Source organism: Anastrepha ludens, chromosome 5 (assembly GCF_028408465.1).
Source record: "Anastrepha ludens isolate Willacy chromosome 5, idAnaLude1.1, whole genome shotgun sequence".
In the NCBI taxonomy this organism is placed as follows: Eukaryota; Metazoa; Arthropoda; class Insecta; order Diptera; family Tephritidae; genus Anastrepha; species Anastrepha ludens.
In genome coordinates this window covers 58,329,096-58,355,000 of record NC_071501.1, presented here as the reverse complement: position 1 = coordinate 58,355,000, position 25,905 = coordinate 58,329,096, and the positions used below count along the sequence as shown (strand labels likewise).

The window sequence follows — 25,905 nt, the reverse complement described above, 5'->3', positions numbered from 1 at the left end:
CATTGGCTTAGCTGAGTATGTAGATGTTAAATGTGTCAACTAAATGAAACCGGGCTTAACAGGCTTGATTCATAACATAATACCTAAATGTTCCTGTGTCTATAATCTCAGTCATTTATATTTAGTTGCGTATAGTAATGAATTAGCTTCGCATTACTCATTAGCATTCCGCTGCGTTGCAATGAGTCACCTTCAACGGCGCCAAATGACCACATTTCCTGAATGAGCGAACAGAAAAAATTAAAAAAACGAGTCCCCCGCGCCAAGCGCTAACCGCAGTCGCGTCGCATGGTAGCAGATGCCGCTGTTGTAGTTACAGTCGCATAACGTTTCACCTGACAGATAATTTACAGAGAAGAAAGAAAAAGGAATCTACTCTCTGCAGCCAAAGCTTTCTAACACAAACAGGTTTCAATTCTTCTTCTACGTTAAATAATTTAGGTTTGCCAAGCTAAACGAATAAAAGATGTTCAGTGTATTATACAATTTGTTTAGACCGCTAGCCTATGCGGCTATGACAGCCGCCAACTTTTCATTTCAGTTATTTATGTAATGCCAAATATTTTTCATAAGTTTTTACTTATAGTATATCTAAGTTAAATTAATTTTTCGAATAGGTTTGTTTGAAGTTACGAGTACTAAGTACAACCTCTTTTCGACACACCCGTGATTTCAGGCGGATGTCCTTAAGCCCGAGGCATAAAAGTTATTGCATTATATTACTACTCTTTTAGTTAACAATATTTAGTTAATAATATTAATAGAAATACGTTTGTTTTATATGTAGTACATTTATAACCGTATTAGCATAGTTGATTGCAATAAATAAATAATTCAAATAGTTTTGGCAGCTTCGCACGTCATTCAATGGTCTTTAATCGGCATCGGAACGTTGAGAGAATAAAAAGGAAATGCTTGGAAAACAATAGCGGAGGGTTTCAAAACGATCCTATTCACCAAGATCATCAGAAATGTTAGGAGCTAATATGGAAAACCGAAGTAAAATAAGAAGAAGCGATTTGTTTGAAACGCTCATTTTGCGAGAATAACGGATTATGATAACAGATATTTATTAATTTTTTGTATTCATTATTATTGACGTCATCACCTTAATTTGCAATTTCAAGATTAATTTTTGCTGTTGTCAAACCAATTGATAGAGAAATGAAAATAAAGGCGCTATTTTTCACACATAATTTAAACTTTGATAGGCGCCGTAGCCAATAAATAAAAATTAGATCGAACAATGAAACTGGAAGAAAGCTTGTTTAACTTAAATTGTTTCGGGAATCCGGCTGTTACTTTAAAGCAAACAAAAACTAAACAAACTACTTATCTAAACTCAATCTGATCTGGGACCGGTGTTCGGTGCAAAAATTAGAAAAAAATAGTAAAAACCTTCTGGCGCTTTCTTTACAGACACCACAATGAAAACTATAACCTCTGTGTTAACCTTAAATATATTTATATTAAAAACAGTATAAAATAAGTATAAATCTTACAATTTTCCAAATCATTCCAAAATGCTAGCCTTGCTACTTAAAACGGAAAGAGGCAATATAGGTACTTAGTCTTGCCCTAAATTCTGTGACAAATTTCTCAATGCATACGAAAACAAATTCGCAGAAAAAATTTCCATTATTTTTGCTTTTGTTTGTATGCATTATCTACTGATAAATTATACTCAGTTGTGTGTCAAAATTCGCTTGTTACCAATGGAGTGAGGAGCTAAGGAAAATCGTATTGCAGTGATTGCATTACAAAAATGTGATAAAAGTGCAAGTGAAATTTACGAATTACTTAAAAAACTTAAGTTTCGAGCATTTATCACCTTACGGTCAGTCGTTTTTTCCAAACGGCTGAAGTAACAGACAGAAAAAGAACTGGTCGTCCTCGTGTGGTTCGAACCGGTGCAGCCATAAAAGCCATGCTACTTTGGAGAAGTATTAAAAGTTTTAACATATTTATTTCATATGTGACCATACCAAATTCAATCAAATTCTCACAAAATTATACCAGACCTAATAAATTTTACTTCACGAACACAACCATTTGGTACGTTTATTCAAATCCGCTTTCATGGAATATCAAAAGATGACTATGAAGTCATTACAAGAACAGATAGAACACTAACTAATGAACATGAAAGATGCTTTAACCATAAACGTGTTGAAAATTTAGACCTAATTCGAGAACAAGGATATGAGACTTCGTTTAAAGAGTCAGAGATCTTGTTACCCACGATATCCACGTGTCCCGAGACTCATGTTAGCATCATAATATAATATTATGTCTGGCGACATAGTTTAACCTGAATTTACAGTACTCGACTACCTTTGAAGTGGTTGTAGGGCTGTCTAAGGCCATGAGTGCAGATTTGTCTGTTGTCACTGCAGGTACATACAAATCTGCCTCTCCATCTGTTTTCCACAACAAAGTTCATCGCTTCTTAAACAGCATACGCCTCCGCTTGAAACACATATGCGTACATTCTAAGAGTCAAGTGTAGTTTGGTCCCGCTTGATTCCACGTAGACACCAGAACCGGAACCGTGTTTGGTCTTGGAACCATCCGTGAAAATGCGAGAGCAGTGTCTACCGGGCTCATTCTCTGAATTTGACCACAGTTGAGTCTCTGGCAGCACCACACTGTATCTCTTGTCAAATACGACTCTGGATCGTATGGAGTTCAGTGGCAAGGCGAGGATCGTTGGAACGAAATCCATGCCTACTCTCAGTCTTAGATACTGTCAGGTTTTACCAACTACAAGGTCCGTCAATAAATATTGCTTTAAAGCCGTTTCTTCGGTACACATTGCATTTATGCGAATTTCGCCCAAAACGAACTTTTGTTCAGCATTGACGAATTCTTTAGAATGTCACAATAAAAGAAATTAGAAAAGAAAGAGAAAAGGACGAACTATGTTAAACAGCCAACATGCAGTTTGTGCTGGCATCCTAATGTATCCAGCGTAGGAGCAAAAAACAAATAAAATCAGTTGGTATACTGCTATCACCTTCAATAGATTCAATAGTTTATTTATACGAATCACGAATCTTGTGTTTTTTTCAAAAATTTTTTGTTTTTCGATTAATATCTATTTTGTCCCCTTCAAAGTAATCCCCATGAGCTATTATGCACTTGTGCCAACGTTTTTTTCAACCTTCGAGGCACTTCAAAGAATCATTTTTTTATCTGTTCAGCTCCTCCTTAGATGCCGTCTTTTTCTCGTCAATCGTAGCGTAGCGTCCTCCTTTCATGAGCCTCTTCAGTTTCGGGAGCAAGAACAGTCACAGAGGGCCAGATCTGGGGAATACGGTGACTATGGCATCATTAGTGTGTGGTTTTTGGCCGCACAAGCAACGATGTGTGAGCAGGGGCGTTATCGTGATGCAAGAGCCAATTTTTGTTCTTCCACAAATCCGGGCGTTTCTGGCGGATTGCTTCGCGCAAATTGCGCATAACTTGCAGGTAATATTAATTATTGTTCGTTTTACCCTGTGAACTCATGATGCACAACGCCCCTGCAATCGAAGAAAACGGTAAGCAAAACTTTTACATTCGACCGAACTTGGCGCGCTTTTTTCGGTCTTGGTTCGATCGCCAGCTTCCATTGAGATGATTGAGCTTTGGTTTCCACGTTATAAACCCACGATTCGTCACCAGTTATGACCCTTTGGAGCAAATTTGGGTTGTCGCGGACTGAGATGAGAAATGTTCAGGCGATTCTGCTTTTCGTCGAAATTGAGCAGTTTTGGTACGAATTTTGCGGCGACCCGTCTCATGCCCAAATCATTGAAAAAAATCGAATGGCACGAGCCAATCGATATGTCTAGGTCCTCATGACCAATACCATTTTCTTCACTTCATCAATTTTTTCGACTGTTGTTGAAGTGCTCGGACCTTCTGAGAACATTTTGTACCACCGATAAACATTGCTTTGGTCCAAAGTAGCTTCTCCGTATGACACAGTCAGCATTCGGAATGCATCCGCACACTTAATTTAGTTTTTCACACAAAATTTGATACAAGTTGTTTGATCCATCTTTTTGAATAGGTAAAAATCGAAGACGAGCCGAAACACGTACAAGCAAAGCAGCTGTCAATAATTAACTGAACATTCAAAATGGCCGAACTCACCGGCATGAGTGAGGAGCATGAGTACCAACATACCGCCACAAAAAAATCGAAATTCGAATATACGTAACCTGCGAAAATTAAAAATTCGCGATACTTTTTGAACACATCTCGTATATACATACATACGTATATAATTGTCGCGAACACCATTTTTGGGTATTTAGCCGAGCTCCTCCTGCTAGTTGTGGCGTCCGGCTTGATGTTGTTCCACAAATGGAGGGACCTACAGTTTCAAGCTGACTCCGAACGGCAGATATTTTTTATGAGGAGTTTCTTCATGGCAGAAATACACTCGAAGGGTTGCCATTGCCTGCAGAGGGGCGACCGCTATTAGAAAAAACTTTTTCTTAATTTTGGTGTTTCACCGAGATTCAAACCTACGTTCTCTTTGTGAATTCCGAGAGGCCAGTACCTGCCTGCTCGATTATTTAATAAATTTAAAAAAATTTAAGAAATTGCCGCTGCTAGACAAATCACTTAGAAGGGTTAAATGCCCTACAAAGCCATGCTCTCTCCGACGACCACATAAAAATGCTGACTTGAATGAAAGCCTGAAGTGATACAGAGGAAATCTATTTTTTTCTTTATTAGAGTAGGATCGGGTATTGTGGGCTATTCGGGTAATGTGGTCAACGCCTGTATTTTTCATAATAACGAACATGCACTAAAAAGATTGCCTATGAACTTCAAGATTCATATAACGGATGTTTTACGCTGCTCGCCTTTTGAATTGGACTCTTTACTATATTATATATTAAAGGTATTCTTCAGCAAGTGATTATTTTTAGAGTGTGAAAGTTTATATAGAATTATTAAACTATTCTGCATTTTTTAATGCGGTAAGAAACTCTTTTTAAATTATTTAAACAAAAGTTTGTAATACTTTTTTCTTGTAAGTGGTACAGTGGCTAATGTGGGCTAGTCAGCGTCGGGTATTGTGAACTATTTAGTAGCCCACATTACTCCCTTAGTAATAGGACTATGAATAAGTTCGTGCGGTTTTTTTTCGAAATTTGAAACTTTATTGACGTAAAATGGTTACAAATTTAATATTCAAAATATTGTCCATCGCTTACTACTACTTTTTCCCATCTTTCTGGAAATTCACGGATTCCCTTTGTGAAAAATTCGGTCGGTTTTGCCGCAATCCACGAATCGATCCATTTTTTGACTTCATCGTAATTACGGAAGTGCTGGTCAGCCAGGCCATGTTGCATCGATCGGAAGAGATAGTAATCGGATGGCGCAAGGTCTGGACTATACAGCGGGTGGGGTAGGACATCCCATTTGAGCGTTTCTAAGTATGTTTTGACCACTTGTGCAACATGTGGCCGAGCATTGTCATGTTGCAAAATAACTTTGTCGTGTCTATCGGCGTATTGCGGCCGTTTTTCTCGCAGTGCTCGGCTCAAACGCATCAATTGTCGTCGGTAGACATCCCCCGTAATCGTTTCATTCGGTTTCAGTAGCTCATAATACACAACACCCAGCTGGTCCCACCAGATACACAGCATAACCTTCAGGCCATGAATATTCTGCGCCGACGTCGATGTTGAAGCATGGCCAGGGTATCCATACGTTGCCCGACGTTTTGGATTGTCGTAATGGACCCACTTTTCATCGCCAGTCACAATTCGATGCAAAAAACCCTTTCTTTTGTGCCGTTGAAGCAGTTGTTCGCATGCCATAAAACGGCGTTCAACGTCTCTTGGCTTCAATTCATACGGCACCCAATGGCCTACCTTTCGGATCATTCCCATGGCTTTTAAACGTTTGGAAATGGTTGATTGATCAACTCCCAAAGTTTTTGCAACCTCTTCTTGCGTTTGAGCCGGATCTTGATCGAGCAATTCCTCCAATTCGGTATCCATGAACTTTGGCGGCGCACCCTCGCGTTCTTCGTCTTCCAAGCCAAAATCACCACTTTTAAAGCGTGCAAACCACTTCTGGCACGTTCGCTCAGATAGAGCATGCTCACCATAAACTTCCACCAAGATACGATGACTTTCGGCTGCTTTTTTCTTCATATTAAAATAATGAAGAAGAATTCCCCGCAAAAACACATTATTTGGCACGAAATTCGACATTTTCAAGTGTGGTAAAAATATTGTTGTTTACGCTTCAAATAAAAAACTTATACTGACGTTTGTGCCTTACGACAGTAGCTCTCCAATGAATGTTTGGAAATGTGGATCGATGGAATAATAATCAAGTTACGCCATCTGTTGTAAAACCGCACGAACTTATAAATAGACCTATTATTTTCCTAATTCTCGTTAATTTCCTTGTTTTGTATTTCCCAATTATACATATTTAGACTAGCCAAAAATGGAGAAATAATGAAAAAAGCCATTGTAGCTGTTAGCAATGAGATGATGAGCACACTTTTTGCTTCAAAGACTTTTGATGTGCCGCGTTTTACATTGCAAAGAATGGCAAGGAGTAATGCATCGCCTAGCCTGGACGTAAGCCAATGCTGGATGAAGTCACAGCAAAATACCTAGTAAAATATACATTAGAAATGGAATCAAGGCTTTGCGACCTCACAAGACACGAAATTTGTTCCCTGGCGTTTCATTTAACGGAATTATCAAAGTGCCAAACAAATTTTTATTATTTATTTTTAGCTCTAACAATTGTTTTTGGTGATTTTATATTGTGGCCCACTTTACCCGAATACCCTGGGCCACATTACCCACCATTGTTCTTATAATCAACTTTTAAGGTGGTTTCAGTTTTTCTATATTAACAGATGAAAACGATTATAGTAGGGTATATTTTGCAATAAAATATAAAGATAATTCAATATCTGTTAGAAATAAAAGATAGCTTTTTCATTACGATTATTTTGGCAAAAATTAATATCGAGGTAAAATGGTGACCACAATACCCGACTTTATTCTAGTAAATAGTTTATCGTTTATTATTAATTTGAGAAATAAATACTTCCTTGCCACTATTTGCCTTTAATTTACCTTATTAGGAAATAAGGAGCCAAAAGGTCCAATGTGTGTTTTCGATCTTAATCTTTGAAAACTATAAAAATTTCACATTTCATATTCGTGAATGAACTTTCAGCTTCTTAATTACTTTTACCATTCCTTTAAGGAATTGAAAAAATCAAAAAAATGACATTGCTAGTAGATAATTATTTCCAATTACATAACATCGCTTGTATTAAAAACAAAAAAATTGCTTCTGATATTACTTTTAAGAAATAAAAAAGATATCACTCCATTGCTGTGGACTGAAAGAATTCTGATTGTAATGTGATTGCATTTACCCAGCGCTGTCTACAAATACGTAACTTTGCATTTAAAGATTTGCTTATTTGTTAAACTGATGCCAATCAAATGTGATATTCGTTAAGAAGAAAGAAGCGGTTTGCTAATGGCACCACCTTTGTATACTCCATATCAAGCTTTGCATCTTCAGTGCTGCAGTAAATATAATTACAAATTTTAATATTATATAATATATTCCCGCACAAATATTTCGGGAATGAATAGGCCAATTTTTCATTGGATAATTTTGTGCAAATGTACTCATCAAGCACTTTTATTATGATCTTTATCTTTATATATATGTTGATTTTGTTTGTAAGAGCTGTTTTTCGGAACAACTGAAATTTGATTTGAAATTTAAGCCAGTGTGACGTCACACAAAACTTCTTCCATGAGATAAATGTGAAAACGCGAACAAGAATGCAAGAAGAAGAATGAATTACACAACTTGTCTAACATAAGTAGCACATGAATAAGCTGCTATATTCACCATCACCAATTGCATAAATGTGATGTCACATGCCGAGCGATTCTGTCAATTTCGCTGAGAGGGGATTAGCTGCACAAGATGGGCGTCACTTTTGGATTCTCTACGTCATACCATAGCTACCAAATACAATATGCAGCAAAAATCGGTATAAACATGTCAGAAAAAATAAATTAAATATATTTAATAAAACTACGTATGAAATACAAGAAAAAATAATACCATTTGCTGGAAAAGTTTTTAGTGTTATATATTAATTAGTTTTTTTCTTCTTTTTAATACTTTTAGTATACGGACGTTGAAAAAGGAAATAAGATAGATAGTTTATTGCTTATGGCTACGCCCCTTTAAAAGGTAATATATTTAAAAGTAGCAAACGTTAGATAAAGAAAATTAAAAAATATTTTGGAAATAACCCGGAACAACATCGATTAAATTTTTGCAGACCTGCAAGGGCAGCAATTATTTGTGATATAGAAAGTTATTTTTATGTTCTGGTTTAGCTAATTGGTGCCACAGTCTTTGGCAAACTTAGTCAGTTGAACCGCGCGGAAAAGTTATCCCAACGGTCTATCAAGACGGTCCTTCAGCAAGAAATGCATTTCGCGCATTCCGTGATTTTTTCGGTCAACATAACAGGCGTATTTTCAAACAGCAGCAGATAGGCTAAGGAAAACTATTTCTATATTTGAGGCATCGAAAATCCTCAAGTTTGCCAGTAACACTCCTACTGTATACGATTAGCATAATTGTGGCATGATAACAAACTTTTTACGGCCTATATTAGATGGCATGGCCTTAATCTAAACGGCTTCACTTAACACACAGCTCATAAAACAATGACTACATTGCAAACGAAATTCCATGGACACAGTATCTCACGAAAAAAAAGATCAACGCTTAGGTCTTTCGATTTGACTCCATTGGACTTCTTCCTCAAAGGTTACGTGAAAAGTATGGTCTACGCCAATAAGTCCGAGATGACTCCACAGCTGAAGAACGAAATAATATAATGTACTGGCAGAGCTGTACCAAAAAGTCGTGGAAAATTTTGAAATGATCTTCCAATGTTGCATTCACGAGGTTCGGTAGACATCTAACGAATATTGGATGCTATAGAAAAAAAACATGATGGAGTAAAAACAAAATTATTTAGCCAAATTTAGTTGTGCTTTATTTACAAAAGAAAATCTGCTGTCTTATTGAATCACCTTGTTCATATGTATGCACATACTTAAACACGTATGTATGCATTTTATCTACATACACCTGACATATGAGTGTCCAGGTGAATGGAATATCTCAGGTATGTTTCACACATTTCTCATTAAAGATTCGTGGAATCATGAAAATTGTTAAAATTAATCACCAAAGTTGTTTAAACGCTACGAATATACAAGTGTAGTAAAAAAGTATTATTTGTATTACATTGTATTTTTGCCGTATTTCATACATCTGTAAAGTTTTGCTGTCTCATGTGTTTGCAATCGATTTCAAACTTCTGTGAGAAGGTAGTTGAAAGGCTTCGTTGTCGTAAAATGCGGAAACTCAAAAAATAAGGCTCAAGTCTTTCCAGTCATTTTCGCCTGTGCACAAACTTAGTCTCAACCCAGAGCCCTTCGGAATCGGCCGAAGGCTTTCTAAGAAAATCAATTTTGTTTCAATCCCCAATCTTACATTATTTAGCGCGAAAACTTTCGATTTCATTATTTTCATAAACGCTATGGCCCCTCTGATGTATAGTCAGTGTTTATAAGCTTATAAGTATTCAGGAAATACTATAAATAAATACAAATATCATTGTTTAATGTTGCCATGATTATGCATAGATACTTGGAATGTGAAAAAGACAATTGCGTACACGAGCGCGTAGTTTAAAAATGCACCAAAGGGTTGCCACGGCTGCAAGCCCTAAGCGAATTTGAAGAGTGTGCCTCACTTTTATAAAGATAATTGTAATGAACCCAAAAATATATGTTTCATAAAAATACTTTTTTTAAATAATAATTAAATCCGTGTTTGAAGGTGCTAAAACCATTTGGGAAGAAAAAATCCTCCTAGAACCACCACATTTTTTTTTTTTAGAGTTTGTAGTATTTTAAAACCTCTTTTGCCAGGAAAAAGCACTATATCCTCCGCCCTTTAACGTTTCGTGAAAATATTTCATTTTAAAAATGTGTCCATATGCCTTTTTCGAACTTGTTTTAGTTTGTCTATTTATGGAACGTAAATAGACTTAACGGAAATGTTGTCCGAGATACTTAAGGACATTATTAACATATATAGGTAGTTTCTAGACATTTCATCATGTAAAAAACTTAACCACTTTCGAAATATTCGATTTTAGAGATTATTTAAAAAAGTTATTTTTTTTTCTTTCTGTACGTTTACTTTTTTACAAGAGTCAGATTTTTTATCGTTTTTTAAATAAAGAGTAAATAAATAAAATGTGAATCATGCCTTGATTTACCAAGAGGTAATATTTGCACCTTAAAAATGAAATGTGTAATGTGCTATGTGGCTGGCTTTTACGTAGGTTTGTGCTCCAAAAGTTGTAAACAGTTTTTTAGTATTTAATTCAAAGTGAATGCCTGAAAGAATAGCCCAACTATTCCCTTGTAATGCGTTCAATGCTCTTGACGTTAACTTTTGCCTGTTTTTGGTATTTTTTTACAAAAATATAATTCACACTTTAAAAAGAAACATTTACAGTGAGTCAACAAATTTTGGCTTTCGTTCATACTATAACAAAAGCAAACATACTTTAAGCTTTTTAATCGCAATTTGAATTTTTCTCTAGTTACAGCTCTTTTAATTCTAGTGTAACAAAGTGCAAGTTTGAGGCTCTTGAAAATTCCAGTTGATTTGTAGTATTTTTTTTTTACGATTAACGTTTGAATAGAAGAATTTCTCATGAATATTTTGAATTTTGGACAAAGTTTGTGAAACTTTGATCTAAAATGTTTGCTGTCATTAAAAGGTCAACATTTCTTTCCCCCTTGTTCTCTCTTCTTCAAATAGTGAAATTCATCGCCGAATCGGTGTCTTCTAGGGCAGTTTTATCTAACTCTATCACTTCGCCACCCAGCTATCACCATCGCTATTGCCATTATGTTGTAAAGGATGATGCACGAATATTGTTTCCCCACAATAATAAAGCATTCGAAGCGGGCTTTAAGCCCCAAATGCTTCTTCTTTACTGTTACTGCTGTTTACTAGTATTTGGAGTTCGAACTGGCGTAAAAAGCAATGGCTCAAATGAGCACCGTTGATCAGCAATGGGCTAAGATACTCATTGGTGAACACCAGGTCTGTTTTAACTTACTAGTCAATCCCATAGGTCAGACCTTTTCTATTTAAAGAACAAAACTAAAAAATAGTAGCAAGCGCCCGCCGTGGAGTTTTGGCGTTCGTTAGTTCGAAGAAAGCGTTCTCAGCTATCCCCTCGAATATTTTTTATAATGAACTATCTTTGAACTTAATTCGAATCTAGTTAATGAGTATAGAAGTATTGTTGATATTTTGGTATTTTGCATATAAAGTCCTCATCCCAAATGGAAGTAGATGGTTTATCTTCTCATCTTTAAAAAAATTTCTGCAGTTTCGTACCCGCTTTTATTACCTTTCACTTGAGTGTGGTGTATTTGTTGGTGCTTGAAAGGTCGCCTCTATTAAGTCTATTTTCAAAAGTGGCAACCAGAGTTGTCAACTGTTTCTATTGATTGTTTGAACCCACTGTTAAACAAAAGCAGTTGAGCAGCATGGCTTTACAGTAACAAATCTCGCGGTTTTCTCAATATTTTGTTTGCCTACTTTTAATAATCAAGATCAACTGGATGCAGTTTATACTGATTTTTCCTAAACATTAAACAAAGTTAGTCATTAAATTTTAGTATCTAAACTACTTAGTCTTGCCATAAATTATGTGACATCTTTTAGAATGCATGCGACAAAAATAAATTCGCAGAAAAGAATTCGGTTATTTTTGCTAATAAATTATACTCAGTTTCGTGGCAAATTTCGCATGTGGACCTGAGGAAAATCGCATTGCAGTGATTGCATTACAAAAGTGTGGTAAAAGTGCAAGTTACGAATTGCTGAAAAACAAAAATTTGGAGAATGTTTCATTACCGCACGATCAATCGTTTTTCCCAAACGACTGAATTGACAGACAGAAAAAGAACTGGTCGTCCTCGCGTGGTTCGAACCAATGCAGCTATAAAAGCCGTTGAAGAAAGAATTCGCAGATATCCACTTAGGAACCAGAAAATCATATAAAATTAAAAATCATAGAAAAATAAATGTATCGACCACATCCATGTCAAGACTAATTAGAGATGATTTTCACATGAAAGCCTTCCGTCGCTCAACTGGTCATCTTTTGACAATGTGCTAGAAGAAAATTAGGCTCGACAACGGTTATGAAAATATTCTTTTCACAGATAAGAAAATCTACACTGTAGAAGGAGTTTTTAATAAGCAAAACTACAAAATCTATACCAAAACTTCTAAAAACGTAAAAAAATGTTATTCCAAGAGGCCACCATCCAGCCTCCGTAAGAGTTTGGTGGGGAGTGTCCTGTAAAAGCGTTACATCTCTTCATTTCTGGGAAAAAGAGATTAAGATCGGGGCAAAAGTGTTTCAAGAGAATGTCTTAAAAAGCGTGCTGAAGCAGTTGAGCAATACTCTCTACAATGGAGAGCGTTGGACCTTCCAGCAAGATTCCGTTCCAGGCCATAAGGCAAAAACCATTCAACAGTGGATAAAAACATTATTCCTGGGTTCATAGCCACAGAAGTCCAGATCTGAATCCATTGGACTACAGTTTGTGGTCAGAATTGGAGCACATGGCCTGTCGAAGACCTCACAGAAATTTGGAGAGCCTCAAACAGCCTTCGGTTCGGTGCCAATATCCATGGAAACCGTGAGTGCTGCAAGAACTGAATGGCCTAATCATTTGAAGGCTTGTGTAAAAGCAAATGGTGATTGTTTCGAATGAAAATTTGAAATTTTTTCTTTAATATTTACATGATTAAATGAAACTAAGCTCAAGCTAAAAAAAGTATTATAATTTCATATCTATACCGGACTTAACTTGTATCAGAACTTATGGCAGGACTAAGTAGCTAGTTCGGAAGTTCATTTTCCTATCTTGATTGCTAGTAGTGATGGTGGATAATGCTTTTTCTAGCCCATTCATTGCGCGTTTCGGCATTCTCCAGGTAAGCAATTTAGGCCCCCTTAGTTGGCACTTATTTCGTCTTTGGGCTAGGCCGGGCTCCTGCGTGCCGAGCGTGCGTCTTGATGTTATATATATTACAACTGTTTTAAGTACCCCAACAGCCCAATTCTGTGCACTTGAAAAACTCATTATCTTGCTTATTTTCCAATATTGATTATTCTCTGTCAAAAATAAAAAGCTTTTTTCCTGACAAATCTTCAAGATGTTAAATTTCTTTGACAAATAAATACATTTTATAATGATTCAAATTTAATCTTCAAAGCCTCTTCAGACATTTCAGAATTCTACTAAATTGTGTACGTTAACTAGTAAAATGAAATTTAAAAAATTCTTTAAATTGACTAAAAAAATATAATTTTTCCTAGACTCTTGAAACAGCCTTGATAAGCCTTGAAATAGCCCAGAATGCGAAAAAGCTTTCAACTTGATAAAAATCTTGATTATTTGATTACTTTCCGTGAATTTGTGAAGTGTACAAAATTAGGCCGTACATTTATTTTATATACTAATGTCTTGAAAGCGTACGACTGGTAAGCTTAGGTTCTGTTAAGCTCCAATCGGATTTTTATAACTTTGCTATCTGGTGTAAAAATCCAAATTACACTTAAATAATAAAAAGCATTTATATGTTTCATTCGCTAAAGTTCCTTTCCTTTTGCCTGCTTTGTACTACATTGGATGTTCTCGGCTAAGCTCAGTGGATGAAATTTGCGAATTCGGTAGTATTTTAACTCTAAATTCCTATTTCAAAGGCACATAAACAGCACTATTACAAAGTCATATTCTATACTTGTTTTTAATAGCCGATTCAGATAACATTTTAGTGACCCTTACATCTTGAAACTCTTGTTCACCATCCTTTGACTTCCATATAATGAGACTTGACCGTATACAAAAAACGTTTATTCGATATGGCATACGCTCTTTACATTTCGTTGAACCGATCCCTGCTTACAGGGCTAGATGTCAGCTAATGAACTTAAAATCCCTGAAATCTCTCTCACATCTCTTTGATATTGTACGAAGTTTCATACAGAAACACATCCATCAACACCAACTAGTATATTTTGGCAACTTCGTGAATGTTTATGATTCGTCTCAACATAATATAATATGACTAAGTTAATTGGAGTATAAATTTGCCTGTAACTATTTTACAAAATATTCCATCATCCATTTTAGTTAAACCAGAGAGACCGGCAGAACTTTTCCAAATTCCTATTGGTAGAACTCAAAAATGAAAATTAAAGGTATTTTAGAGATACCTAGCCCTGAAGAAATTTCTGTTGCTAAAGAGTGCAATCTAAGCAATGCTGGTAAACAAGACTCCTCAGCAGTTTTAGAGGAGTTATCAAAAGAGTCAGGTAATAATGGGACATCTATTAAAAAGGACTGCACTTAGAGATATCTTATCAGTTTTCGGTATCTCTATTTGTTGTTAAGCGCAGGGTATTGACTGATTGATTATAACATACCCACTTACCAAAATATTAATAAACCAGCTAAAAATTGGTATTTATATGACCAAATAAGTAAGGAAGAAGGAAGGAATATTTTAATAAAATTCAATTTTGACAGGCTATTCATTTTTGGAATCGAATAAACTCGAGTTCAAGCTTTTAGCATCAGAAGTCTCCTATTTCTTCGAAGCGTAAGAGGCCACGCTCACTGTCAATGCCCATCATTCAAAAGTGGCCAGTGCCACCACCTCTAACGGCTACGTCGTGGCCATTAACACGAAATTATATTACTCACATATTTTGTCATATAGTTATGTACGTATGAAGTTGTAAAAACAACAACAAATACCAAGTTTAAACATTAACTTACATAAAGAAAGGTGTTTTTTTCGCAAAATATGCCGGATGGAACCGCAATAAGCGTGCGCAGAAGTCGTAGTTTGATTCGAATAAAATAGTGCAAATTTTCCAAATATATACAAACGAAGAAGTATAAATCTTCCTAAATTTGTATTTACTTATTTATTTATTAGCAAGAGTAACAACTAATTACTAACACAGGCTTCGCTTTTTTAAATGGGTCTGCTTTTCGATGTAATTTTGTGCGCGAACACGATTCTGGCCACCACGTCATGGTTTTGAGAAAAGTGGGAGGTAAAAAAAACCCATAAAAACGTGCTTTTGCTACCAGCAATTCAAATAGGTATTAATTTTTTAAGTATATCCCAAATATAGCTGAGTTTTGAATGTCTGTCAAAAGAGGTGCCTACATACATACTTATGTAAATACCCCATACCCGTATTTATGCATTCACATACACGAGTACGAGTACATTACGCATATCGCTGACTACAGAATTATAATCACGTACTACAGTAATAAAAATATTATAATGAAGCGCTTTAATTTTTAATGCAATTACAAATGACGTATTAAACATTAATTATTGCTTTTTTCTTCTGGTTCTATGTGCAATATATATGAAAAAATTAAATTAAATAAAGAATTGACAGCAATTAAAAGGTCGAAAATAGCGGCAGCAATTGTTCCATTCCCTGAATTATTAAATTATCAAATGAAAATATATGCAAATGAGCAATTATTGTGTGAAGCATGAATGACACTCATTAAAGCAGAAAAATTCGCAGCCATTGATATATGTGAAGCCAACAAATATAATGAAATTCTAAATTTTTCACCGCATATTTGAAATTACTGCGGCGAAGTTTGTTAATTACGCAAATATTTTAGAATTCTTTCACCTGTCTTTCACCTTATTTGGATTTAAACATTTGCTTTAGTATTCCAATCAGCATGAATACAAGGGTATGTGTATGCGTACCTATATTATATTAATGTAATGGGCGTTTTGCATTAATTTAACTACAAATTCAGCAAATTGTCTATTTTGATTGAAAATAATTTCACAATTAATGCCATAAAATAATAGACGTAATATGTCACGCGAGGTCTCGGATGAAATCTGAATCCTTTTCAAAATTACTCATTTTGCATGAATAAATCACTGTGGAAATTAACAAATTTTAATTCGAAGTAGCAGCAAATGCCTTTTGCAGTAAAATCTCTGAAAAAATAACATTCCGCACTTTTTATCGCGATTTGTCATATTTTGTTAGAATATTTTTCAAATTTCAAACAAGCTTTGCTTTTTCCATTTGTTAACCTTCTCGCAAATTTGAACGAAATTTATTTGTCCTCACTGCATAAAACTCACTCACTTGTCATTTTTCACAGCGTATACTGCACATAGTAGGCGCCGTGTGGTGTGTTATCTTTTTATCTACCTATACAGATTGACACCTACCCCTTGCTGTATAAGTATGTATGCATGCATGTGCATGAAGCTATGAACTTGTATGTGGGAATGTACTTGTGTCTGCGCGAATGAACATTTTATATTTATAGCCATAAATATTAACCTTCTGAAAATAACGCACAAGAAATATACAGCAGCGGATATATTGAAACAATTTGCTTCTTTTCACTGCAAATGGTAATAAATTGAAAATAATTCAACCAACTCCTTTTATTGTTCCTGGAAAAGTTAGGTAAACATATGCACATACATATATGAATATTATAATTCAAAATAATGTTTTTTAGTAAAGATAATTTTTTTACCATAGCTTTATTTTTAATTTCGCAAATTTTCTCATCCTAATACATATATACATATATAATATATATATACTAATTATACTCTGTTCTTTGTTTGATGTCATCCATGTCATTGCGTCTTATAAAGGGCAGGCATACTGAAGTAAAATAGCTTGCCCTGTTTACCATAGGAAGTGTCGTTAAAAGCTTTTATTTCATTCTAGGTTAGCGCTTACACTGAATTCTAAATAGACAAAATTTTCGCCAAAACTGCCAAAAATAGCAGTCGAATTGTTGTGTGTTACAAGCATACCTTATAAAGCCCGATTACCACTAGATCAACCTCTTGTGCTTTTTTATTCATGCTGAAAAATGTCAGCAGAATTATACTTTTTTGTATAAGATGGCTCTGTCCAAATGTTGGCCTCGAACTTGTCGAAAGTGGTTAACTTAGAAGAGAAAATAATCGAAAATGACAAGTCACATGAGAGCGCAAGCCGATTGATGAACGTCGCTATACATGGCCAAGTCGTCAAATATCTCTCTCATAACTTCAGAACTTCGAGCGTTGAGTCGCTACAGATTGCCGATTAACATAAATTTATGCCGCTTACTATTGATGGTAACGATAAACTCCATAAACCCCACTGTCAATCTTTGTTGATAGGATGCTTGACAATTTTGCTTTTTGAAATAGCAGTTGAGCCAAAAATTAGCTCGAAAATATGACTTTGGCCAAATTTCGATAATATTTTTTAACAATTTCCGTACATTCGCCAAGCGCGAAATGATGCTTAATAAAATGACAAACCTTACTGAATGTTTTAAGTTTGGCAGCTGCTAAAATATATACAATATTCAAATGTGAATCGCCTTTTTTAAGAAATGTTTTTGGTTTTCGAATTGGTATGTCAAATTTCATTCGAGAGCCAATTTTATAAAGCTCTTTTGAATGCGTTCTATTCTCCTAGAAAGGGGTCCATAATACGAATTGCAGATTATTGAGGTCTGTTCCAATTTCGACCTAATAAAAAAATTATGAAGAAGCTTACCTATCAACAACTCTTCGCAGAACAGGAAAGAAACTACCGGAACAACAATTGGAATTTTTTATATACGGATGGATCAAAAACCAGCACTAACACCACGTTCGCTGTAGTTAATCAACAAGGATTGCTCATTTCTGGAGGCCAGTTATCTAAACACTGCTCGGTGTTCACAGCGGAAGCAATGGCCATATACAAAGCAGCAGATTTCGCGCAGAGTAATAAAGGAAAATTCCTCATTTGTACGGATAGCATGTCGTCTATTAAAGCCATACAAAACATTTATAGTGGTAGCAAATTGGTTGACAAAAAGAACTTAAAAAGATCAACATTATGTGGGTACCACGCCATAAAGGCATCCGAGGCAAAGAGCGAGCCGACGAAACAGCTCGACTTATGCCAGCAACGAGCTCACTGTTTCCAGTTTTTTCAGAGAATGATTTACATAGGCATATAAAAAACATATTGACTCGATTAAGCTTGCAGAATGGTATACGTTTAGGTATCGGTATACTGAATTCAACGACAGGCGCAAACCATCTCTATACCCAAGCAATACACCTCGATATTTATCAAGCCAGTTCGCCAGACTCAGAATTGGACATACTAAACTCACACACCAACACCTCCTCATAGGAGGTACCCAACAACAATGTCCATTTTGTGATAATAACGCATCAGCTGACCATCTTTTAAACGATTGTCGTACCTTAGAAAGTTTCAGGAAAAAACTCTTCGGATCCACCAAACCTTCTGCTCTACTGGCTACTGTTTCTACCACCAATAAACTGCTTTAAATAATTTTTTGAAAGATTGTAACTTAACTACTATGATTTAATATGATTTGCTAATAATAACACACACTGTTCTATCTATCAATCGAGTTGTAGGCCCTGGCAGCTAGTACTCGTTCTTGTATTAGTTTTAGTATTATATATTAATTCTAATAAATAAATAAATAAATAAAATAAAGAAGCTTTTTTGTAAATGTTCAGTAAAGGTGAAACATGAGTCCAAGACAATCCCAAGATCTCTAATTTTGTTTTAAGTACTTAGAACGTTAATTAAAACAGAACCCAAAGATTGCCTTTTTTGTGGCATAAGCCGCTAAAACTTGGATGTATTTGTTTTTGTGCATTTTAATAGCAAAATAATTCAAAAAGCGGTCTAAGAACTATAAATAAATTATGGATAATATGATGAAAGGTATGAGAGTGTTGACTCTTCCGTTAATTTTAAATGAGTTTTATGTGGTGTAGCCTTTTTGATAGAGTGGAATTTGAAAGCTGCGTGATGATGTGGAGCAAAACTAGTAAAAAGTCACCGTAAGAGCCAAACTTTTACGGCTTAAATATTTCTTGATGTCTACTTCTTTATATGGTGGGCAAATTTTCAATAATTTTATAATTGAAGAGAGAGCTCAGTTATGTCGAAAAACTGCCAGTTCGGCAGGAAAATAATAGGAATGCCATTGCGCCAATCATATATTATGAAGCTATAAACACTAAGTTCCTTATGGTTTTTTTTTCTCGTAATAATGTTCTCGTAATGGTGAGCGTTGTCCAGCTGATTTTACTTTATCTCTGTACATAAATTCGTCAAAATAGTCGGGCGAAAACCTAAACTGTTAAGAAAATTTAAGTAAATCGTTCGTAAAATCGTATTACTATATTCAATATACAATATACGAGTACATTAGGCGGCTTAATTTGTTGATAAAAATATAACCGACTTTGTTTAGGCGACTGAAGTATTTTACTGACGATGCTGAACAAAATCGTTCCTGGAGTTCTTTTAAAGTGGAAACAACACCGTTACTGAATATTTTCCCATCTTTTCACTTCTGAGCTGAATTTTCAAAGATGGAGAAACGCTTTACTGAATATGTAATATTTCATTTCACAAAATTAAAAAGTTTATAAAAATAAAATATGGGGTATAAAAATAAAATTTCTGAGAACTGCAATTACTTTTCTAAGTAATATGGTCCTTAAGCTCAGGGCAAGTTCTAACTTCCTTATAATTGCTGCTATCACTCACGTACCGAGTTTCTTTTTTGGACGTTTCTGGTGGCACAATGAGCGTCGCTAAAGTAAGAAGACGTTTATTCTAATGATGATGAAGGGATACAGGGAGAGAAACTGCAAGAGCTGATATATTTAGCACACAGACTGCATGAAAAAAGTGGTAGTATCAGTGTATATGATGCATCGGGTGACAGCAAATGCTGTATGTAAGTTTTGCGCAGAAGCAAGAATTCCTATTAGATATACAGCTCATGTGACGAAAAAAATTATCACTCTTCACCATGAATGTAGATCGATACAAAAAAATTAATCTCACTTTCTGTTCGGCGAATATGATAGAAAGAAAAGAATCATACGTGGTAATTCTAACGATATGGACAATTCTAAAAGGAGTACAAGCCCCCTTTTCATTTCAAAGTTTTTTATACCGATATCTTTCTTGATAGTAACGGTACATTTTTGTTTGGTATGCCAAAGTCTGTATTTGCAGTTCAACTTAACTATTCGGTTGCAAAATTCTATGAAATATGTAAGTATAGGTATGTGGAATCAGAGATCAGTATTGATTTGGCAAGCATAGAGAGCAAATTGTCAAAAAATTTTGTGTTACTTGCATTGGTATCATAAAGAAAAATGTAAGTAAAATAGATTACTTCTTTTTAACAAAGAATAATTGAATTGTTGATGGGTTACTCTGTAGAATGCCACGTGGAAAGCATTTATCCGATGAAGAGCGTGGTCTGATTAAAGGGCTAAGCGAAAGTGGCAAAAGTATTCATGAAATTGCTGCTCGGCATAGGAATACCGTCAGCAACTTCCTTAAAAATCCAGAAACATGTGGTCAACTCAAACAAAGCGGCAGGCCAACTAACATTGACAGCAAATGCAAACCAGAAATTTGTCGTCTGGCTGCTCAAAAAAATGTCTTGCAACGAAATCAAACACCATTTAAGTATTAAGGTCACCGATAGACGAATACATCAAATTTTGGACGGAACACTTAAATATTGTTTACGGGAGCCGGTACCAAGACTATTAGCACCGCACATTAAGTATCGTTTAACATTTGCCGGAAAATATAAATTTTGGACTAACGAATTCCGAATCGTTGTATTTTCGGATGAAAAAAGTTTAACTTAGATGATCCAGATGGTTGCCGGGTCTTTGATGATTTTTGCCGCTTTCGGTCATGGTGAAAAGTTTCCAATTTGTTTTATTCCGACAAAAACCAATGTAGAATTCTATGTTGAAATATTAGAGGATGTTCTCATTGAGTTTGCGAAAAACATATACGGAGACGACTGGATTTTCCATCAAGACAACGCCCTACAATCCAACTAAGGCCTTCCTATCGCTAAGAAAAACTTCAGTTCTGGATTGGCCAGCACTAAGTCCCGATTTAAGCCCAATTGAGGACCCCTGGGGAATATTGTCGACCCATATTTATAAAAATGATCGGCAGTTTGAGACAATCAAAGACCTGAAAGGTGCTTTAGTGGAAGAATGGGATAGGATAGATGATTCCTTGACTTGATTCCAGAACTTGGCAGACTTTATGCCTAAACGTATAAATGATGTCGTATTTCAAAATGGAAAATCGAAAGTTATTGAAATCTTGAAATAAAGTGTAAAGAAAGGCCAATGCGCATATACTTATTTCATATGAAGTTATTTGAATTTCTTTTTTAATTTAAAAAGTTTAGTCAAGTTGAATTTGTTGTATAATTTTTTGTTCCTATTTTTCCTAAATATAATATATATATTAAAATTATTGGTTGAACCTTTCTCCTACTTCTTTATAGTTTTTCATTTGGAAATACCCTTGCACATATACTTATTTCTGTGAGGTACACAAAAGGAAATCGACACGAAGCAAGTGCCGTGCTGCATAAAGAAAATGAGACACCATCTATACTTATGGTTCATTTTCTCAACACAGAAGAAACATGTGAGGGTGTGGAAAAGATGTTGAAATGCTAAAAACATGACTATCATGAGTGGAAAGTATGTGCGGATCTTAAGTTCATCCTTCTCTCTTTGATTCTGAGATAGCCGGCCGCATTATTAAAAAAGTGATTCCAAAAAAATTCTGTTACAATTGGAGAAAAAAGTCGAAAAAGGAAACATAAGATTACCTCCGTTCCATATAAAATTTGGATTAATTAAATACTTTGTCAAAGGCAACGGTAAAAGAAAGGCTGCGTATAATTTGCATATTTAAAGAAAATTTTCCCGGACTTTTCGGATACTAAAACTAAAAAGAGAATATTTGTGGGGTAACAAATCAGAAACCTTTTCGATGACTGTAAGTTTATGTAAGTACAAATATTTTACACCTATTGAGTAGGCTGCATGTAATTATTTTCGAATGGTTGTAACTGAGTTCCTCGCCATTAAGAAAAGCGCAAAGTAACAAAATTGTAATTGTAGAAAATTGTATTGTAATTGAAGGCATGTTGGAAAAATATTCAAAAATTGGTAAGAAAAACGTATTTTTCTTGTTCGGGTATAAAATCTGCGTTATGTGTTTATTTCTATTGCAGGAGTAAATAAAAATAAAATAAATTGGCCGAGCTCCTCCTCCTATTTGTGGTGTGCGTCTTGATGTTGTTCCACAAATGGAGGGACCTACAGTTTCAAGCCGACTCCGAACGGCAGATATTTTTATGAGGAGCTTTTTCATGGCAGAAATACACTCGGAGGTTTGCCATTGCCTGCCGAGGGGCGACCGCTATTAGAAAAATGTTTTTTTTTATTAATTTTGCTTTCACCGAGATTCGAACCAACGACCTCTCTGTGAATTCCGAATGGTAATCACGCACCAACCCATTCGGCTACGGCGGTAAATATGTGTGTAAAAACTCACTTCTCATCTACGTATTTGGATTTCTTCCTGGAGAATGTCGTAGCTGGAGCAATCAACTGACAGTGATAGACAACCTTAACAAGGTTTCTGGGACGAGGGAATGAGAAACGATTATTGTTGTTTCCTCATAAGGATAACGGATTTTAGATTAAAAAAAATAATTATTTTTACTTTAACCGAAATAGTTTTTTCATGTATGTATTTGTGAAGTTTTTGAGCATTTTTTAAAGATCTCATCAATAAGTAGTTTTATCATTTTGCATTTAATGGCATATCTAGGAAAAATAGTTCCTATATAGGAGAGAACTCTCATCGTCGTAGGCAAAAGCAAAAAAAAAGGTCAAAAATTAACACGATTCTTGGAAGGCTTCAAACTGCGCACCCAAAAGTTTTCTAAGGAATCTGATAAAAGTGTATATTTTGTTAACAAATTTTCGAAAGTTGTCAAATTTTTGTGAATATGTATTGTACAAAGTTTTGAACTTTGATTTTTATTAAAAAACTGATGAAATAAATTTTGTATGAAAACTATTGCAAATATTAAAAAAAAATCTGAAGTAACCTGAATTAAGATGCACATGTGGTGTACATCAAATGAAGGGACCTACAGTTTTCTGCCGACAGCGAACGGAAGATAGTTTCTTATGGTGAACTTTTTCATCGCCATAATACACAGAGGTTTGCCAGTACAGATTAGTAATCGAATATATCATGTCTATGTTATCTTAATGGATTTTCAGGTGTAGGAAAATTTCGAAACATGAAAATTTCAAAATGCGATATCTCTGCGAAAAAAAATGATATTTGAGCAAACAAAACGCCATTTGAAAAAAGAAGGATTGTGTTTAAAGATGCCATCCTTTAATTTTGGTGAAAGAAAACATCTGCAAGGCTACATAACCTCAAATATGGGCAAAAATGGAGTTTTTTGCACTTTTAAGTTAGGATATCTCGAAAACTCAAACTAATAAATTAATTTTAGTTATCAATCCGAATTTTGCATGGACAGAGAAGCAGATATTAGTTTAAATTATTTCTGATACTTTTCCTTGTAGACTAGTGTTATTTTAGAATACATTTTTTGTTACGAGAGTTGCCTTTTATATTTTGCGTCTTTGCAACACTGCGTGTGATGAGCTGCATTTCGATATTTTTATCGAAAAGACTAGTATTTTTTAGCATAAATCAGTGAGTTAAAAAATATGTCTTGTCCAGAAGATGTAATTAACTTGGAAGATTTATTATGATTTTCGGAGTGAACTATAGAGACCGGAGCGCATGGATCAACTTACTTTGAACACCAACGTGGCCGGCAAGTTCAAAACGGTTGTTGAGAATTAGTTGGACCAGCAAAAGTTCATTCAGTATTGCATAAACATTTTTTTGTCAAGAAGATTTATTCCCATTGGCTACTCCATAATTTAAATATAGCCAAAAAGGACTCGTGTCGATTGGTGTAAAGAAATAATGAAGAAATTCAGCCGAAGTGACAGGTGGCCAATTTTTGAGCTATGCATATCAGCCAGAAACCAAACAGCACTCAACAGTATGGGTATTCCAAGACAAGCAAATGGTCGTCCGTTTTATGGAAAAATCTCAACTTAATTTAGAATAGTCTATATTGAGTAGTTCACAATCATTTGTTTGCCGGAAGTTTTCGAAGAATTAATTAAAGCGGATTGCCGACGACGAGTACGAGTATCGATGCGCACTAGAAAGTCTTTAAGAACTGACAATATCGAATTAATGTGTCATCCGCCTAACAGTCTTAATTTGCCACGATTCTCAACACCTGAAGAAGCTGATGAAGCCTTTAAACATCTCGTTTTGGAGATTATCCACTTCAGAGTGGCCAAAGTATTTCAAGCGAAAAAGAATATTTTAAGAGAGAATATTTAGAAAAACAATGAAGCCATTTCATTATTGAACGCAAAGAATAAAAGACAACCCTCGTACCTACTAATTTACATAAATGTATAGATGTACGGACGTTGATGATTCGAAAACATCGTAAACATTTTTTTTCAATTTTATCACTTTTTCTGTTAAAACAAATTAAGTCTTCACACTGACTGATTCTCAATCGGTAAAAAATCGTTTGGACCCCCCGATATCTACAACATGAATAATCCATTACTTTCCAGTAAAAGGAAATGAGCCACCACTGATTTATATAAACCAAAATCTTAAGAAATACTCACCATAATATATTTAAAGACTACAAAAACCACAGCACCAAGAAAAAAAATAAGAAGTATGTACAGCTTACCTTTGCCCAATTATACCCAAACCGTATTTATTATTTTAATTTTCCGCTTAACCATGTATAGATATGTACATGTTAATAGGTTCCATACATTTGTAAAATATACAAAATAAAGGTTTTATCGAATAGTCATAAACTCTTAAATTAATATTCAGCATAAGCATATTTACATGTTCAAAAATAGCATCAATAAAAACACCTTTATTCATTCTAATGAAAATCCTTTCCGTTTTATAAAATTTTACAAAGTAACACGTTTTTATTAAGTAACCATACATTTTTTACTCATATATAGGTACAAATGCTATAATACAAATATTAGTTGCATCAAAACTTTATGGAATTACAAGCATAAATGTTAGTATTTGTCAAAAGCCATTAAATATTGCATTTCAAAAATTATTGTATTTGTAAATGCTTTTTTGAGATGTAGGTAATATTCGATATATAATATAGATACATACATATAATATTAAATTTTACACATATGCATCGACTAAAAATATTTTTAATAATGTAGATGTGTATATCATAAAAAAATCTACATGGTATAGTATATATAATATGTAGTTGAGAAGAGAAGTAAGATAGTTTTAGAACTTCACGATGGTTGCAAAGGTTAATAAACTTTACAGTGTTATTGTATTATTAAATTCGTTTGAGATAACTGAAGCAATACCGACTCTTAATATTTTACCTCAGGTTCGTCGATGTGGCCCCTGATTTCATTTTCATCCGATTTTGTTTCCAAAGGCTCACGACGTTCGTTGGACTCGTTATCATAACCGCTTTTGTTTGGGCCTGATGTAACTGGATTTGCATTAGGTTCATGCGCTTCCCCAATGTACTCATCCGAATCTATCGGACGAATGTTGACCAAACGCACCTTGAATAGATTATCGCCATCACCGTACACGGTCTCGTTCACCTCAACCTTATGACCATCGACAATCTTAGGTAGCATAAA

At 34.9% G+C, this 25,905-nt stretch overlaps 1 protein-coding gene across 1 annotated transcript in view; it reads right to left on the bottom strand.

Annotated features, from left to right (window-relative positions):
* Window positions 1–25,905, bottom strand: part of LOC128864729 (suppressor of Mek1) — a 65,200-nt gene that overhangs the window by 2,222 nt on the left and 37,073 nt on the right. The window contains exon 5 of the mRNA XM_054104480.1: window positions 25,627–25,890. Coding sequence (XP_053960455.1) covers window positions 25,627–25,890 — 264 coding nt within the window. The remainder of the gene's footprint in view (window positions 1–25,626; window positions 25,891–25,905) is intronic.